We start from the raw sequence: 20236 nt of genomic DNA, 5'->3' as shown, positions 1-20236 counted from the left end.
ATGTTGGATTTTTATGATGTTGAGGCTTTCATGCCAAGAATTTATTATGGAGTTTAAAACAGTTATGAATTGTTGTTTGATGAGAATATTCCGCTGCAGATTTAATGATAAATTCGAAGGATGTTTAATTAAATAGATTTTTATATTCTATTTAAGATGATTATTATAAATATGATGTGACATGCCCGTTTGGGTTTTACTCTGATATTGAATTATTATTATTTAATTGATATTGGGAAACGGGGTGTTACATAAGGAGCCTATGTTTGCTCAAAAACAGGACCAACGATGGATACCAAAAGAAGTTATCGATTTAGAGGTGGAAAAGGTGAATAACTTTGATGGCAGCAAAGCAGCTGAAACAAATGTTATGCGCGCTGATGTAAACCAGGAAATACTTGTAACAGAAGTGCAGGGCAGCATTGAAAGAAACCAGACAACACCTGATCAAGAGGTCACACATAATGTATAAAATAGTCAAGACAACAACAATGAGGAGATGGAAGATAGCTCCCAAGCATCTGAATTTGTAGATGCAACACAATTAATTAATGAGGATAATTATGATCAAGGCTCAAGTCAAGCACAAGATTCTCTGGTTAGGTCACAAGGTGCTAAACATTTTTTACAACAGTCATGGGCCAATTTAGCTGAGACAGATGAGGCGAAGATCAGGCAACAGGAAGATGCACTAATAGCTAGGATGGATATGGAGATGGACATTGATGAGCAGATTCAACTAGAAAATCAGGCCCTTATTGATGAGTCAGGATTCAAACTTGTTACCAACAAATCAACCAAGAGGAAAATTCATAAAAGCCAACCATCCAAGGCAAGTTCTTCATACCTTACTCGATCCAAGGTTCCAAACAAACCTTTCTGATGAAGTGTTTGTATTGGAATGTACGGGGTTTAGCTAACTCCCCATCAAGGTTAGCCCTCAAAAATTTAATTTTATCCCATAAGCCTCATTTTCTTTTCATTTCTGAACTGTGGTTAATTTTTGAACAGTTTCCCTGCAATTGGTTCCATAGATTAAACTTTAAACTTTTTGCCCTTAATGATAGAGGTCCCTTAGACCCCAATCTATGGTGCCTTTGTCTTAACAACCTCAATCCCATTATTATTTCTAACACTGATCAGCAGGTATCCTTCTCCTTATCTCATAATAATATCACTTTTTGTATCTCGGCCATTTATGCTTCCACAAACTACATACATAGAAGACACCTTTGGCAAACTCTAGAAAACATTCAAAACCAAATCAACCTTCCTTGGTGCTCAATAGGAGACTTCAATACCATTCTTGGCTCCCATGAACATAGAGGTGCCTCTTTTCCTGCGAGGGGTCCCATTCTTGACATTGATGTCCATGGTGCTTCTGAAATTTTATTGGATAATCAAAAATTTGCTCAAATTGAGTTAGAAAAAACTCTTGAAAAAGAGGAAGAATTCTGGAAAGAGAAATCTAATTCCACTTGGCACTCTAAAGGGGATAGGAACACCAAATACTTTCACTGCCTTGCAAAAATTAATCATACCTCAAAGCTCATAAACTCAATAAATGATGGAGAGAACGTGCTGACCGAGCCAAATCAAATTTCATCTCATATCATAAATCATTTTCAGAATATTTTTTCCTCTAACTTTGTTGTGCAGGATTTGCAGGTGGAAGAATTGATAGATGGAGTCATTCCTAATCTTATTTCTGAGGATACCAATCATATGCTTACAATGTTGCCTACCCCTGATGAAATTTTCAATGCGGTGAGTTCTCTGAAAAAAGAAAGTGCTCCTGGTCCCGATGGTTTTGGGGAAAATTTTTATCAAACTTACTGGTCCATTGTGAAACAAGATGCGATTAATGCTGTCTTGGAGTTCTTTTCAAAGGATTGGCTTCTCCCTAATTTCAATTCCAACACTATTGTGTTGATTCCAAAAGTCCCTGATGCTATGTCAGTAAGTCAATATAGGCCAATAACACTTGCAAATTTTAAATTCAAGATAGTCTCAAAGATTCTGGCAGATAGACTGGCGCCAATCATGAATCATATTATCTCTCCACAACAAAGACGTTTTATTCAAGGCCAGAATATTAAGGACTGCATTTATGTTACCTCAGAAGCGATCAATCATCTACACAACAAAGCTTTTGCAGGTAATCTTGCTTTTAAGGTAGACATCTCCAAAGCTTTTGACACCCTTGAATGGCGGTTTCTTCTCAAAGTTTTGAATGCTTTCGGTTTTAGCAATAGATTTTGTTCCTGGATTGACACAATTCTTCACTCTGCAATGTTATCTATTAATGTCAATGGTAAGTTGAATGGATTTTTCAAGTGTAAGAGAGGAGTGAGGCAAGGAGATCCTCTCTCTCCTCTTCTCTTTTGCATTGCAGAAGATGTGCTAAGTAGGAATATATCAAAAATGGTGGATCTTGGCAAGCTTGATCTTATCAAAGGTACCAGGCATATTCAGTTACCCTCTCATGCTTTATATGCGGACGACATCATGATTTTTTGCAAGGGGAAGATTTCATCAATCAATGCTTTAATGGATCTTTTTAAAGCTTATGCTCTTGCTTCAGGTCAAATTATAAATCCTTCAAAACCAACTGTTTTATATGGCTCTATCTCTGTTTCGAGAATCAATCATATCACTAATCTCATTGGATTCAATAAAGGCTCCTTACCTTTCTTTTATCTTGGAGTTCCTATTTTTAAGGGTAAGCCTAAAAAGTCATATCTTCAGCCGATTGTAGATAAAATAAGGTCAAAGTTAAGTTCTTGGAAAACGTCGCTTCTCTCAATGGCCGGTTGAGCGGTTCTTGTTAAATCCATCATCGAAGGTATGTTAATTCACTCCATGTCTATATACTCTTGGCCTCAAGCCCTTTTGAAGGACATTGAATGTTTGGTGAGGAATTTCATTTGGAGCAGTGATGTTTCTAAAAGGAAGATGGTGACTGTTTCCTGGAAAAAGATTTGCAAGCCGTACTCAGAGGGAGGTCTTGGTATAAGATCTCTAACAACCTTAAATGAAGCAGCCAATCTCAAACTTTGTTGGGATCTCAAAACCTCTAATGAAGATTGGGCCGTTTTACTAAGAAGCAAGGTTTTCAGAGGTAACAAAGTTATTTCATATCATATTTTTTCCTCTCTTTGGAGTAGCGTGAAGGCAGAATTTTTGAACCTAGATGAAAATTGTCGTTGGCTTATTGGAAACGGTGAATGTGTAACGCCCACTTTCGTTTAATAGTTATTTAATCGAGTTTAGGCAATTATATTATAATTATATAATATATGCATGATTTTGATATGTTTTGATGATATGATGGATGACGTGATAAGTTATGAGTTTTGGAGGATTTGATTATGATATGAGATTTATTTTATTGATAAATAGAATAAAGATTTGAAAATAATATAAAATATTTAGTTGAGGGCTGTTTTGATATTTTAGATAGTTTTGGGGGAGAAATTGAGATAAGATAAGTAATTAGGAAGAGATATAAATAGAGAAGACCTAATTGTTAGAAAAACTGATTGTACGTGAAAACTTTTGGAAAAGGGAGAAAAAGCTTAGAGAGGAGCAAGAGACCTAGAGGGCTGCGATTTTCTTCATAACCAGGTAAGGGTGGGACTAATAACTCAGTAGCATTAACCTCTGTAATTCTGATGATTAGTTGACAAAGTTAGGATTGATTTAGAGAAGTTTTGGAATTAGGTCAAAACCCTAAAATTTGAGAATAAACGGTAAAACTTGTTTAGATTGATGTAAGAATTGTCCTGTAACCTTAGAATATGTTTAGGATGAATTCTGGAATCAAAACCAAGCTTAGAACCATGTGAAACGTCGGATTTTTGTGATTTTAGGAAGCCTGGCCGTAGCGACATTCATCGCTCGCCACGGCGAGCTATGATCCTTGCCTCGCGAGGGATGAAGTTCATCGCTCGCCACGCGAGCCTTTTCCCTTCGCCTCGCGAGTTGTCTGGTGCAACTCGCCATGGCGAGCAACCTTTCCTCGCCTCGCGAGCTTAGGCAGAGTGCATGTCATATTTTGTATTTTCGACTTTTTAGTTGGACCTTGAGTGCCTTTAAGTGCCTAAACATACCTAGAGATGATTAGGAATGATTTTAGGACAGGATTGAACCCAGAACAACATCAGTTTGGGAGATTAGTGTTACTCGCCATGGCAAGTAAGTACTCTCGCCTCGCGAGTACAACCAGAATGTAGTTGCTTGAGTGTTTGTGCGATCTGTGTCGCATGTGTCGATCAAGAGTGAACCCCTAATTGGTATTGAGACCTAGTGATGACATTTAATGCAGCCTGTAGAGTTGTTTAAGCTATATTGATATTAATTGAGCAAGAACTAATGTATTGTATATTCATGCAAGATATGAAGGTTTGATAATAATGCAATTTATGTGCTATTGATATAATGATATCATCTTGATATGTGACTTGTTTATGCTGCTTCCGTTATTTAACTAAGTGCATATGTATATGCTAAGGTCTAGCTCCAAATTATTGGATGCATGTTGATTACGATGATTACGTGTTTTGTTCATAAGTGTCCTTGCATAGCATATCATTGAGCTTAGTCCTCACCACGAATATTAGGAGCTTTGTCCTCCACACGTTTTATAGGAGCTTTGTCCTCCGCACGATTAAAGTATATTAATACTTATGATGACGATTGGTACCACATGCATATAAGGAGTCTAAGAGCATTGTCACATTGTCATGATTAAGATGCCTTGTTGATGATGATTGATTATGTGATTACGTGATATGTGTTTATTGATTATGTTATGTTATTCCTAATTATTGGATATACAATTACGTGATAACTGTTTAGCATTTATGCAAAGTTAATAATGGAATGATTACGATGTTAATTTATGATTCTCAATTACATTGATTAATGTTATTGTATTATGAAATCTCACCCCTTCTGCTTGGAAATGTTGCCCTTCGTATGGGTAACTTGCAGGTGATCGTGCTTAGTGTGCAGTTGCCGTCGTGAGTGGCCTTGCCTTCACTGTGTCGTCTAGGTCGCTCTGATACGTAACGGGATGGGGTTATATGCTATAACATGCTTCATTCTCTTACGTGGATAATATGTTATTTTGTTATGTTATGGAATATGAACTATTTTGATGGGGCCTACGTGCCAAACTGATTTATGATTTTGAATTAAATATTCCGCTGCTATGTTAAAGATATTGTGAAGGTTAAATTATTATTTAACTGTTTTTGGATTACGTTTCTATGTGATATCCCGTTTATGGTTGTTACTCTGATAATTGTTTATGAAATTTGTATATTGGGAAAATGGGGTGTTACAATTGGTATCAGAGCAGGTCGGTCCGTCCGGTCAATTAGTGAGTCGTGTCGAGTCTTAGTAATATTATATTACTATCTTATACTGTTGTTGCTACTTTTGTAGAATATCAGAATGGCTGGAAGAAACGATGCTGCGTTAGCTGCTGCTCTACAAGCTGTTGCCCAAGCTGTGGGACAACAACCTAACGTGAATGCTGGTGCGAATGCTGAAGCTCGGATGTTGGAGACGTTCATGAAGAAGAACCCTCCGACTTTCAAAGGACGTTATGACCCTGATGGAGCCCAGACGTGGCTTAAGGAGATTGAGAGGATTTTCCGGGTTATGCAGTGCACGGAGGATCAGAAAGTTCGGTTTGGTACTCATCAGCTGGCCGAGGAAGCTGACGATTGGTGGGTTGCTCTTCTGCCTACCCTTGGGCAGGAGGGAGCTGTTGTGAGAAAGGCCACAAGAGCTGCCTACCCTTGTGTGCTTCAATTGTGGTGAGAAAGGCCACAAGAGCAACGCCTGTCCTGAGGAAATCAAGAAGTGTGTCCGGTGTGGTAAGAAGGGTCATGTCGTAGCTGATTGCAATCGTGCAGACATTGTGTGCTTTAATTGCAATGGAGAAGGTCACATTAGTTCTCAGTGTACTCAGCCTAAGAGGGCGCCGACTACTGGTAGGGTCTTTGCTTTGACTGGGACTCAGACAGAGAATGAGGATCGTTTGATCAGAGGTACTTGCTATATTAATAATACTCCTTTAGTTGCTATTATTGATACTGGTGCTACGCATTGCTTTATTGCTTTCGATTGTGTTTCTGCTTTGGGTCTTGAGTTGTTGCTCGAAAAGAAGTTTGTTAGACCAAGTGTTTCACCTTGGGAAGCGCCGGTTTTGCTAGTAAAGAAGAAAGATGGTAGTATGCGGTTGTGTATTGATTATCGGTAGTTGAACAAGGTAACTATCAAGAATAGGTATCCACTTCCGAGAATTGATGATTTGATGGATCAGTTAGTGGGTGCACGAGTTTTCAGCAAGATTGATTTGAGATCAGGTTATCACCAGATTAAAGTAAAGGATGAGGATATGCAGAAGACAGCTTTCAGAACGCGTTATGGTCACTATGAATACAAAGTTATGCCTTTCGGTGTGACCAATGCACCTGGAGTGTTTATGGAGTATATGAATCGCATCTTCCATGCATTTTTGGATCGGTTCATGGTTGTGTTCATCGACGATATTTTGATTTACTCCAAGACTGAAGAAGAACATGCAGAGCATCTGAAGATTGTCTTACAAGTGTTGAAAGAGAAGAAACTTTATGCTAAATTGTCTAAGTGTGAATTCTGGTTGAATGAAGTGAGTTTTCTAGGTCATGTTATTTCCGGAGATGGTATTGCTGTGGATCCGTCTAAAGTCGAAGCTGTATCGCAATGGGATACTCCTAAGTCCGTTACAGAGATTAGAAGCTTTTTGGGTTTAGCCGGTTACTACAGAAGATTTATTGAAGGGTTTTCTAAGTTAGCTCTCCCGCTTACACAGTTGACTTGTAAAGGTAAGACTTTTGTGTGGGACGTTCATTGTGAGAGAAGTTTCGGTGAATTGAAGAAACGTTTGACGACTGCTCCAGTTTTGATTTTGCCGAAGCCCGAGGAACCTTTTGTGGTGTATTGTGATGCGTCCAAGTTGGGTTTAGGAGGTGTGCTTATGCAAGAAGGTAAAGTGGTAGCTTATGCTTCAAGACAGTTGAGAGTTCATGAGAAGAATTATCCTACGCATGATCTCGAATTGGCGGCAGTAGTCTTTGTGTTGAAGATATGGAGACATTATTTGTATGGTTCGAGGTTTGAGGTGTTTAGTGATCATAAGAGCTTGAAGTATTTGTTCGATCAGAAGGAATTGAATATGAGGCAGCGAAGACTGCTAGAGTTGCTAAAAGATTATGACTTTGGGTTGAATTACCATCCGGGTAAAGCTAATGTTGTTGCAGATGCCTTGAGTAGGAAGACATTGCATATGTGCGCCATGATGGTCAGAGAGTTTGAGTTACTTGAACAGTTCCGAGATATGAGTTTGGTTTGTGAATGGTCACCTCAAAGCGTGAAACTGGGTATGCTGAAGATTGATAGTGATTTTTCTGAGAAGCATCAAAGAAGCACAGAAAGTTGATGTAAAGTTTGTGGATTTGTTGGTTGCTAGAGATCAGACTGAAGACAGTGATTTTAAGATCGATGATCAAGGTGTGTTGAGATTTCGAGGAAGGATTTGCATTCCAGACAATGAAGAGATTAAGAAGATGATTCTTGAAGAGAGTCATAGAAGTAGCTTGAGTATTCACCCGGGAGCTACGAAGATGTATCATGATTTGAAGAAGATTTTCTGGTGGTCTGGTTTGAAACGAGATGTGGCACAGTTTGTGTATTCCTGTTTAGTTTGTCAGAAGTCGAAAGTTGAGCATCAGAAACCCGCTGGGATGATAGTACCTTTAGACGTGCCAGAATGGAAATGGGATAGCATATCGATGGATTTTGTGACGAGTTTGCCGAATACTCCTAGAGGGAACGACGCAATTTGGGTTATTGTTGATAGATTGACAAAGTCAGCTCATTTCCTGCCTATTAATATTAGTTTCCCTGTTGCCCAGTTGGCAGAGATTTACATCAAGGAGATTGTGAAGCTGCATGGTGTTCCTTCGAGCATTGTATCAGATAGAGATCCAAGATTTACTTCTAGATTTTGGAAAAGTTTGCAAGAGGCCCTGGGTTCGAAGTTGAGATTGAGTTCGGCGTATCATCCACAGACAGATGGTCAGTCGGAGAGGACAATTCAGTCGCTAGAGGATTTGTTGAGAATTTGTGTTCTTGAGCAGGGAGGAACTTGGGATAGTCATCTTCCGTTGATCGAGTTCACTTATAATAATAGCTATCATTCTAGTATTGGAATGGCACCGTTCGAGGCTTTGTATGGTCGGAGATGCAGAACTCCGTTGTGTTGGTTTGAGTCCGGTGAAAGAGTGGTCTTAGGACCAGAGATTGTTCAGCAAACCACTGAGAAAGTTCAGATGATCCGAGAGAAGATGAAGGCGTCGCAGAGTCGACAAAAGAGTTATCATGATAAGCGTAGAAAAGATCTTGAATTTAAGGAAGGAGACCACGTGTTTTTAAGAGTCACTCCTATGACTGGTGTAAGACGTGCTTTGAAGTCGAAGAAGTTGACCCCGAAGTTCATTGGTCCATATCAGATTTTGGAAAGAGTTGGGACGGTGGCTTACCGAGTGGGTTTACCGCCGCATCTTTCGAATTTGCACAATGTTTTCCATGTGTCGCAACTTCGGAAGTATGTTCCGGATCCATCTCATGTAATTCAGAGTGACGATGTGCAAGTTAGAGACAACCTTACGGTAGAAACTTTACCGTTAAGGATTAATGATCGTAAAGTGAAGACGTTGAGGGGCAAAGAGATACCTCTCGTGAGAGTCGTTTGGTCGAGAGCGACTGGTGAAAGTTTGACGTGGGAGCTTGAGAGTAAGATGCTGGAGTCGTATCCAGAGTTGTTTACTTGAGGTAAATTTTCGAGGACGAAAATCTTTTAAGTGGGGGAGAGTTGTAACGCCCACTTTCGTTTAATAGTTATTTAATCGAGTTTAGGCAATTATATTATAATTATATAATATATGCATGATTTTGATATGTTTTGATGATATGATGGATGACGTGATAAGTTATGAGTTTTGGAGGATTTGATTATGATATGAGATTTATTTTATTGATAAATAGAATAAAGATTTGAAAATAATATAAAATATTTAGTTGAGGGCTGTTTTGATATTTTAGATAGTTTTGGGGGAGAAACTGAGATAAGATAAGTAATTAGGAAGAGATATAAATAGAGAAGACCTAATTGTTAGAAAAACTGATTGTACGTGAAAACTTTTGGAAAAGGGAGAAAAAGCTTAGAGAGGAGCAAGAGACCTAGAGGGCTGCGATTTTCTTCATAACCAGGTAAGGGTGGGACTAATAACTCAGTAGCATTAACCTCTGTAATTCTGATGATTAGTTGACAAAGTTAGGATTGATTTAGAGAAGTTTTGGAATTAGGTCAAAACCCTAAAATTTGAGAATAAACGGTAAAACTTGTTTAGATTGATGTAAGAATTGTCCTGTAACCTTAGAATATGTTTAGGATGAATTCTGGAATCAAAACCAAGCTTAGAACCATGTGAAACGTCGGATTTTTGTGATTTTAGGAAGCCTGGCCGTAGCGACATTCATCGCTCGCCACGGCGAGCTATGATCCTCGCCTCGCGAGTGATGAAGTTCATCGCTCGCCACGCGAGCCTTTTCCCTTCGCCTCGCGAGTTGTCTGGTGCAACTCGCCATGGCGAGCAACCTTTCCTCGCCTCGCGAGCTTAGGCAGAGTGCATGTCATATTTTGTATTTTCGACTTTTTAGTTGGACCTTGAGTGCCTTTAAGTGCCTAAACATACCTAGAGATGATTAGGAATGATTTTAGGACAGGATTGAACCCAGAACAACATCAGTTTGGGAGATTAGTGTTACTCGCCATGGCGAGTAAGTACTCTCGCCTCGCGAGTACAACCAGAATGTAGTTGCTTGAGTGTTTGTGCGATCTGTGTCGCATGTGTCGATCAAGAGTGAACCCCTAATTGGTATTGAGACCTAGTGATGACATTTAATGCAGCCTGTAGAGTTGTTTAAGCTATATTGATATTAATTGAGCAAGAACTAATGTATTGTATATTCATGCAAGATATGAAGGTTTGATAATAATGCAATTTATGTGCTATTGATATAATGATATCATCTTGATATGTGACTTGTTTATGCTGCTTCCGTTATTTAACTAAGTGCATATGTATATGATAAGGTCTAGCTCCAAATTATTGGATGCATGTTGATTACGATGATTACATGTTTTGTTCATAAGTGTCCATGCATAGCATATCATTGAGCTTAGTCCTCACCACGAATATTAGGAGCTTTGTCCTCCGCACGTTTTATAGGAGCTTTGTCCTCCGCACGATTAAAGTATATTAATACTTATGATGACGATTGGTACCACATGCATATAACGAGTCTAAGAGCATTGTCACATTGTCATGATTAAGATGCCTTGTTGATGATGATTGATTATGTGATTACGTGATAGGTGTTTATTGATTATGTATGTTATTCCTAATTATTGGATATACGATTACGTGATAACTGTTTAGCATTTATGCAAAGTTAATAATGGAATGATTACGATGTTAATTTATGATTCTCAATTACATTGATTAATGTTATTGTATTATGAAATCTCACCCCTTCTGCTTGGAAATGTTGCCCTTCGTATGGGTAACTTGCAGGTGATCGTGCTTAGTGTGCAGTTGCCGTCGTGAGTGGCCTTGCCTTCACTGTGTCGTCTAGGTCGCTCTGATACGTAACGGGATGGGGTTATATGCTATAACATGCTTCATTCTCTTACGTGGATAATATGTTATTTTGTTATGTTATGGAATATGAACTATTTTGATGGGGCCTACGTGCCAAACTGATTTATGATTTTGAATTAAATATTCCGCTGCTATGTTAAAGATATTGTGAAGGTTAAATTATTATTTAACTGTTTTTGGATTACGTTTCTATGTGATATCCCGTTTATGGTTGTTACTCTGATAATTGTTTATGAAATTTGTATATTGGGAAAACGGGGTGTTACAAAATGCATTAACTTTTGGTTAGATACTTGGTACAAAGAGCCTTTGGTTTCCATTCTCAACATCCTTGATCATCTTCATGCAAATCTTACGGACAAAGTTAGTGACTTCATGCTTAATTCTCATTGGTGCATTCCCTCCCCGGTGCTGGATGTCTTCCCTGCTTTAGGTCATTTCACGCAGCAAATTACTCTTCCAAGTGTTGCTAGAGATGACAAATTAATTTGGAAAGGTAACTCAACTGGTGTTCTATCTTTTAAGGATGTTTTCCTCTTTAAATACGGTCATGGGTAAAACATTAGTTGGGCCAAATCTACTTGGAGCCCGGACATTCCTCCGTCCTTAACTTTCCTAATCTGGAGACTCTTGCATGACAAGATGCCCACTGATGAAAATTTGATGCTTAGAGGTAGCTTAATGCCTTCAATGTGTTCTTCTTGCCAATCTTGTACTGAAACCACTACTCACTTATTTTTTCACTGTTCTTCTGCTCTTAAATTGTGGTCTTGGTTAGCTAGCATTCTTAATAAATCCTTGCAGTTTAATTCTATGAGTGAGGTCTGGGCTTTCTTGGATCTCCATTGGACTCCTCAATGTAAAGTGGTGGTCAAAGCCTGCATCTTCAATATAGTTAATACTATTTGGTATAGGAGAAATCAAATTCGTGTTCAAAGCAAAGTGATTCATTGGCGTAGTACAATAAACTTGATCATCTCCAAAGTTTCCCTTGCTGGTAATTTAACATCCAAAACGGCTGCTGCAAACATATATGAATTTACTATTATGAAGTCTTGCAAGGTGAATATTCGGCCTCCTAGAGCTCCTTCCATTAAGGAAATCATTTGGTCTCCTCCTTTGCCCTCATGGATTAAAATTAACACGGATGGGGCCGCTACTAAAAACCCCTCAAGATCTGTTGCTGGGGGGATTTTTCGGAATTCTAATGGTGCTTTCTTGGGAGGTTTCACTCATTTTATTGGTCCGGCGGATGCGTTGTTCGCGGAGCTGATTGCCGCTATGATTGCTATTGAGATTGCAGTTTTCCAGGAGTTTTTGCAACGTTTGGCTTGAATCTGATTCTCAACTTGTCATCATGGCTTTCAACTCGAAATTGGTTGTTCCTTGGGAACTCAGAAACAGATGGGAAAATTGCTTGCAATTGACTCGCAACATAAGGTTTTGTGCTTCACACATTTATAGAGAGGGAAATACTTGCGCCGACAGTCTTGCTAATTTTGGTTTATCTCTTTCTTCGTTTGATATCTTTTGGTTTGACGTTATTCCTGATTTTGTCAAGGGAGAGTACATTAGAAATAGGTTGGGAAAACCCAACTTTAGATTTACTACCTTATGAAAAGGTCTTGGTTTATTCCCCCTTTTCTTTCTTGTACTTTCTTCTCTTCTTTAATGAATTGAGCTGATGCTCTTTGCTTAAAAAAAAAAAAATAATTGATAATAAATTTGAAGTTTTGTCCCCGTGAGCTTTTGAAAGGAACATTGCATAATAAATCATACTTTGTTATGTGGAGTATAGTAGAGGTCATGATGATTGAATTTTAGCTCGTGGTAAGATTTTGACACAATTGTTATTTTATCTTCTAGTACTGTAGTTGAAAAAATTGATGCATGTGGGTTATTTTATTTTTTGTGAGTAATCCTAAAGCTGTAACAGTTTTCATATTTGGTTTATTCTTTCCTATATCATTGAGCCGTACGAAAGTTGATTGGTGTAAATTTGTTTTGGTCATATCATTGAGGTCTAGAAAGTTGACGATACAGAAATTTGTGCATTTAAGATCAGGTTGAATTGATGATACAAAAATTGATCACATTGAAATATGTTAGCTTCTTTCAGTATCAAAATGAACAAAGGGAATAAAATTAAATGATGTATTATTGTATTTCTATATAGGACTTTCAATGTCGAGGGATTATGACTACATTAATGATCTCAAAAATGATTTGAACATTTGGAAAATAGGAGTTGGAGTGCTGGATTCTTGGATTGTGACCGGTAGTATTGAGAATCAACATATGAAGATCATTATTTGTGAAGCAAAGGTTAGATAAGTTAGTTAAGATTTGTTGTAATTTCCTTTATGATTTATCAATGTTTCTTATTAGTGTACATTTTGATTTATTTATATTTTTTGGTTTCTTTCTCGGATTTAGGGTGATCGAGTTCATGTAATAACTCAATATAGAATAGGAGCATTGGAAGGCTTTGATCGAGGAAAACAAGACTTATACTTTGTATAATTGTCATGCGTTTGATAATGACATTGCATTTAATCCCTTTAAGGTTGTTTTTAGTTTTGGTACAAAGATGTAGAAGTATGACAAGTTAACTAATGTTCTTACTCATGAATTTCGCTTTAAGTCATTTAAGAAAATTCAAGATGGAAAATTTAAAACTGACGTTTTATATGATATAGTTATGTGCTTTAATTTATTTTTGTGTTTTCTCCGATTATATTGTCCTCATAGATGTAATTTTTTTTTTTAAGAAATCATCGGGCTTCTGCATGAGATTGTCAAGACACTGCCAATTGGGACTAGAAAGAAACCGTGTATGAACATTGTTTTGAAAGATAAAAGGTATTATTTTCTAATTTTTCAAGATCAGATGATATAATTTTATATAAGTTTGATAATGACCTGAATGATGTATTTACTTATACAGTGGGCATATGGTTGATGTAACACTATGGAAAAAAGTACTTCGTAGCTTTATCATTTACCATCTATATACATTGAGTTCTTTGCTTCTATTTTGTAGTCAATGGCAACCCAAATATATGTAACAATTGGTCAGGTTCGAGAATGCTCATCAACCTACATCATCCGGTTGTTGAGAAGTTTAAGACTTAGTAAATTTGCATTATGATTTCAAAATACAGTGTTAGAGTAACTTATTATTTCACAATCTGATTTGATTGTTGTTTGACCATGTTTCTTGAATTGTTGTCGTGACCTTAACACTTCTCAAGCTCAGAGTCAAAGCTTCAGTCAAAACTTAAGTCAGAGTTCGGCTTCTTCTCAACGTACTTCGTACAACGATTTTTCCAATTTATCTCAAGTTAGGGCAATTATTGAATTTACAAACTTAGTCAAGGTTTGCTTTTTTTATGCACAAACATGCTTTGAATTTTTTTACGCACAAAATAAGAATACATATTGCATTATTCTTTATTTCATGTGCATAATTTGTGTTAGGAAACATATTGCATCACTATTTGGAAAACAACTAAATTCAATCATAATCAGTTTGGATGGTATTATGAGAGTTGCATCAAATGTTCGAAGACATCAATGTCAAATGATGCTAGCTATAGATGCACATGCGGGAGCGATGCTTAATTTCTATTTGTTTCAACAATGTTAATTAGCCAACGGGGTACATATAATCCACATGCATGCATTTATCTAGGCTTTATAAGAAGCTAATAGGAATATAAATTAGAAGTCATGGTACATTTTATTTAGCTTATGCTACCTTTATTTTATAAATTATATGTAACTATATTCACATACATCTGTTAATATGCATTAGACTAATGTTGCAATTATTTCTCTATTTAGCATTTCCTAAACGAGGTGTCAAGAACAATTCTGAAAGAAAAGCGCAAAACAATCACTCTCATTGATGACCAGACACAGAAAGTATAAGTGTCGCCTCATTACCGCCGAAAGAGCAAGCTATGAAAAATACTTGGGTGGACAGTGGTTCAATTTCAGCAGAGAACATGTGATGGAAGAAGGTGGTAAGCTCATCTTTGATCTCGAAAAGTAATCGAAGAACTTGCACGTTCGAGTTGTTCAAAAGTAGATCTTTATTGCTGAACTATTTGAACTTCTACTATTTTGGCGTATCGTGTAACACCCCGTTTTCCCGACTTAAAAATTTCATTTAATTAATCAGAGTATTCAACATGTAAACGGAATGCTACACTTCATAAAATCATAAATAAGTTAATTAACTAATTTATCCTTCAACATATTAATTCAAACTTTGCAGCGGATTAAATTCATTAACATAAAAAGTCTTGGCACGAAGGCCTCATCAAAACATCTCATAAAAATCCAATTAACAACTTAATCATGTAAATTTATAAACAATACGTAAGGAATAGAAAAGCATGCAACAAAGTTCCCATCCCGTTACGTATCAGAGCACCTAAACGACTCAGTGAGGGATAGCCACTCACGACAGCAAAAACACAGCAACCTACACTCGATCACCTGCAAGTTACTCATACGAAGAGCAACATTTTCAAGAAGAAGGGGTGAGATTCACAATCAATAATAATAATATATAATTCATCAAATGCATCTAACAACTTAAACTTCATCAATTAGTAATAGTAATTCTTTTAACGACTCCTAAACCATATCATATACTCATCATATCAACAGTCATAACTCGATATCATAAATAACATCATAACAATCTCATATTCAACACCATAAACATTCATCATAACATCGTAATCAATATCATAAACATCTTTTCATAATAATATAAACGACACGACATAATCATGACATCATAACAATATAAACAACTACATATATTTAACAATAATGTTCTTACTTCTTTAACTTTAGTAACACTTACTAATTCAACCACCAACGACGATAACTACAATTATCCAATATATATATATATATATATATATATATATTTCATAATCAACAATATCATCAATAATAAATATCTAACTCATCAATTAAATCTATCACCCTGTCATAATAATAATTCATCAATATATAAGTATATCATCATTAACAACATCAACCAAATGATAATTAAAACCAACAACGACGACTCATGCAACAACTCGACACCACCGCTAAGACTCATGCAAGACATGACAACTGCACTAAGACTCCTCAACAAATGCAACTATGCATGTGGTACCAAAATCAGGGCCGTGACCCACACCGATGTCGAATGGTTAAAGCATTCTCATAAGGACATAAGTCCTCACCACTAACACCACTTTGAGCAACTAGTGCTCCACCACTTTGAATGACAAGGCGTTCCAGAGCCGAAGCTCTCCCACTTTTATGCTTATGCAACTGACCCACCTGTCTATATCTACATACAACTCAACTACAAACACCGACAGTATGAACGACGACAACCACCCCTCAACAAATACATATATTTATATATAAGAATAAGACTTACACCACAATAATACAACTAATGATAGTCAACAACAACTTCAACGCCATATATTTTCCACATAATATATATATATATATATATATATTTCACATTAACCAACACCAGCCAACATTTCCCACAACATTAACCAACGTCACCTAAATATTAACCAACTTTAATCAAAGGTTAACCCACTTTAATTAAACATTAACCCACTTTAATCAAATATTAACCAACATATTAACCGACAGATGCATCTTAATCAATAATAACCAGTAACATGGCAGCACACAAACAATCTCAAAATATAACAACATCAAATGGTAATCAACATCTTAAAACATCATATATACATATAACACTTCATCAATCTTTGACAATATCGTATTCACAAATATATACATACATATATTAATTCATCAATCATAAACAATTATTCACTGTGACCTACGTGCAGTAATTTGACCATAACTCAAGTTCTATAAATCCTTTTGAAGTCAAACCAACGGCATTAGAAAGCTAACATCCATACCTATAACTTTCATGTTTACACCTAAGACCAATTATGTACCAATCAATACCAGTTTTCATTTCAAATTCTGACAAAGTTGTGCTGAAATTCATAAAAATTCACTAAGACCTCATTGGAGTATTTTCATCATCTCTCATAAACCAAAAATCATTTTCGAGTCAAACTAAAGCCATTGGAAAGCTAACAAAATTATCTACAACTTTCATGTTTACACCAAAGACCAATTCAAAACAGAAACATGTGAAAAAGACGCAAGAACACGAAACAGGTGATGCTGTCTCTGTGCAGTTCGCGAGGCGAGTAAGTTTACTCGCTGTGACGAGTTGCGACGAACAACCCTATGGGAACAGACCAGTTTTCAGCCAAAAACCCAATTTTTCATCCACCCAAACCCCAAATTTGATAGGAAACTCAACCTATGTTTATTCTACAATCTGAACATCGATTCTTAACACAATTGCCATGATTTCTACACTTTTCAATCCAAGAATCATACTTCAAAAACCTAACCCCCAATTCCCAATTTCAACTAGAACTATGCTAAACAAAAATCAGAATTATATAACCATTATCATTGAGAGATAGTCTCACCCTTACCTTAATTCAGAAGAAAAATGCACAACGATCGGATTCCCTTGGCTCTACTTGCTCTTCTCTCCCTTGTCCTTGGTTTTCTCTCCCAAAACTTGTTTTACTTAAAACTGCTTCTAACCTTTTCTTTTCCTAACTCCCAAAATATAACTCCTCCTTTATTTCATTAAACTCCCCTTAATTCTATTAATTCCTAATTAACTCCCCAACCTCCAAAATAATATTAATTCTCACATTATTCTAATTAATATTAAAATAAACTATATAATAAAATAATACACACCACATAATCAACCAATATTATTTAAAATCACATAAATTATATAAATATATCCTAACTCAAAAAAAATAATTAAATAATCAAATAATTCAAGGAGGGTGTTACATATCGCTTTGGACTGTAATCGTAAACTATCTTGACTTTGGGATGCCATTTGTTCTTTTCATTTTGTCTGATGTAAATATTGGGAAAATTTTCTTTTTGGTTAGTCTATGACACTTGTAGTCTCTTTTATAAATCTAACTATTATGTAATGTTAATATGCACATTGTTGCTTCCTTCATTGGTTCTAATTAGTATAATGCTAATTATAATGTTGTTTTCCTAATCTCTTGAACAAAATGAGATTTGTGCAATATGCTTGCTTGATTTTCACATTTATGAACGACAACAATTTCTTAGAAAGATACAGTTATTTCCCTTAATTTGCTCATTTCTCCTTTATAACAAAGTTTTTTAAAAATATAGTAAAAGTGATTTATTTAGAATATCCGAGTTTGTGCAATATTCATTAATTTGCTCATTTTTCCTTTGGAACAAATTTTTTACAAGATACGATATTCAACCCGTGCGAAGCACGGGTTTGTAACTAGTAAATGTTTTAAAAAAAAAATAAAAAATCCAGTCTTGTAAATTGATTGAACTAGAATTGTTTTTTCGGTTCGATAATTTACATTTAAGAGTATATAAATTAAGATGATTGTTGAAGTTAATCACATAGTTACATAGTTAAAATATTTGTAAAGATGAAGAAAAAAATTGTGATAAACATAATGACATTGTTTTAAAAAAATTGTGATAAACATAATGACATTGTTTTAAAATATGTTGATATTGTTATGTTTACTATTAATTTATATTATACTTAAGAGGGTTGTTTAAAACAATATGAGAATTCATATCTATATACTAATATAAAAGTTAATGTCCATTGATTTTACCATTTTGCCCCTATGAGGGGCAATTTGGTAAATTACAAATTGGTTGAGTTTTTTTTTTTTTAAGGTTTGGCCTATGAATTTCCATTTTTGCCCCTAACCAATTTTTTAATTATTTTCTAATTTTTATATTTTTAACTATTTTTATATTTTTTCACCCAAATTCAGTTGCTTCTACATTGCCGTTGTGGGAGATTAAGGTATCGTTTGACAAACTTCTCTACATTTTTAAGGAGAAGTTAAGCCAAATACAATATCAAATTGTTGAATGCTACTTCAAAAAATTGAATGGAATGAGCTTTGGCCAAAAGTTGTTGAATGCTACTTCAAAAAACTATTTCTCGACAATTTATTTCACAAGTATCTCTCTTCAATTCACGTTGGGAACCTTTTCTTTTATTTTTTAATATTATTTTTGGATAATATGTAATCATAATTCACACATCATTGGTTCCTTTTTGGTTCCAATTGTTTTCATCCTAAACATTATGTCAATTCCTAATCTCATAAACTGATTATATGATATCTAAATCAGCCCATACATATTTTATGATGAATCACAATGTTCTGTTGTTTTAAAATCTTTTCTTTCGAAGAATTTTTTTTATGTCGTGATTATCTATGGTTATTATTTGACCTTAGATAAACATTAAATGTAAAAGTGTGGAGGGAAAAATTAGGTTAAAATTAGAGCTGACATTTTGCATAAATTAAATCTAGGGTTAATATAGTAAAGTCACACGAAAAAATTAGGTTAAATCTAGGGTTAATATTGCGTCACGGGTTAACATTTAAAAATAAGAGATGACATTTTGCATAAATTCAATCTAGGGTTAATATAGTAAAGTCACAAGAAAAAATTAGGTTAAATCTAGGGTTATATTGCGTCACGGGTTAACGTTTATAAATAAGATATGACATTTTGCATAAATTAAATCTAGAGTTAATATAATTTGTTTAGTAAAATTACGGAGAAAAATTATGTGTGATTTGTTTATTTTGATTTCCCTAACAATTAACGTTAACATTTTGATTAAATTAAATAGGGTTAATACAGTAAAATTAAGCAAAGAAGTTAGGTTAAATCTAGGACAAAATTTTGCGTTCGGATTAACTTTAAGGAATATTATATTACAATAGTTGTTATGTTATTTTTTATGTAGTGCTTTAGGCTCTGTGTTGTAAAATTTTGGTTTACGCAGCTTTGATTTTTACATTTATAAAGGACAACAATTTTCCGTAATTTATAAGATTTTTCCTTCGGAGCTGAATTTTAAAAAAAATACGTTATTCAACTCGTGCGAAGCACGGGTTTGTAACTAGTTTGTTTAAACATTTTAAGGATAACTAATATAGTTCTTCACGTGTCTTTCATAAGTTTGAAGAGGTGCATCATCATAATTCATATTTTACCCTAATAATGTAATCATATAAGAACTTTTTTTAATAGATCGCAGTTGTGCGTTATAACACTCCTATTTCTATTAAAGCAATTAAACATGCGAATAATACATTTATTCAAGAAATAGATGTTACGTCATCATTCAAAATTAAAAACCAATGATTCAAACACGCATGCATATATAATCTCAACAGTCGCAGCGGAATATAAACCAGAGTACTCGAAATATACATGTCATGAATTAATTATTACATCAACATAGATGAATCTCAAAA

At 35.4% G+C, this 20236-nt stretch overlaps 1 protein-coding gene across 1 annotated transcript; it reads left to right on the top strand.

Moving 5' to 3' along the window:
- Positions 1-11594: 11594 nt before the first annotated feature.
- Positions 11595-12116, top strand: LOC120576068 (uncharacterized). The gene has a single exon (XM_039827033.1). It carries the CDS (start codon positions 11595-11597, stop codon positions 12114-12116), a length of 522 nt encoding a protein of 173 aa, XP_039682967.1.
- Positions 12117-20236: the final 8120 nt, after the last annotated feature.

The sequence above is a fragment of the Medicago truncatula genome, chromosome 6 (genome assembly GCF_003473485.1).
Source record: "Medicago truncatula cultivar Jemalong A17 chromosome 6, MtrunA17r5.0-ANR, whole genome shotgun sequence".
Taxonomy (NCBI): Eukaryota; Viridiplantae; Streptophyta; class Magnoliopsida; order Fabales; family Fabaceae; genus Medicago; species Medicago truncatula.
Note: the sequence above shows the minus strand (reverse complement) of the source record. Positions and strands in the feature narration are given on the sequence as shown.

Excerpts from the sequence above, each read along its gene's own strand:
- LOC120576068 (XM_039827033.1), top strand. The coding sequence starts at position 11,595 with ATGAGTGAGGTCTGGGCTTTCTTGGATCTCCATTGGACTCCTCAATGT.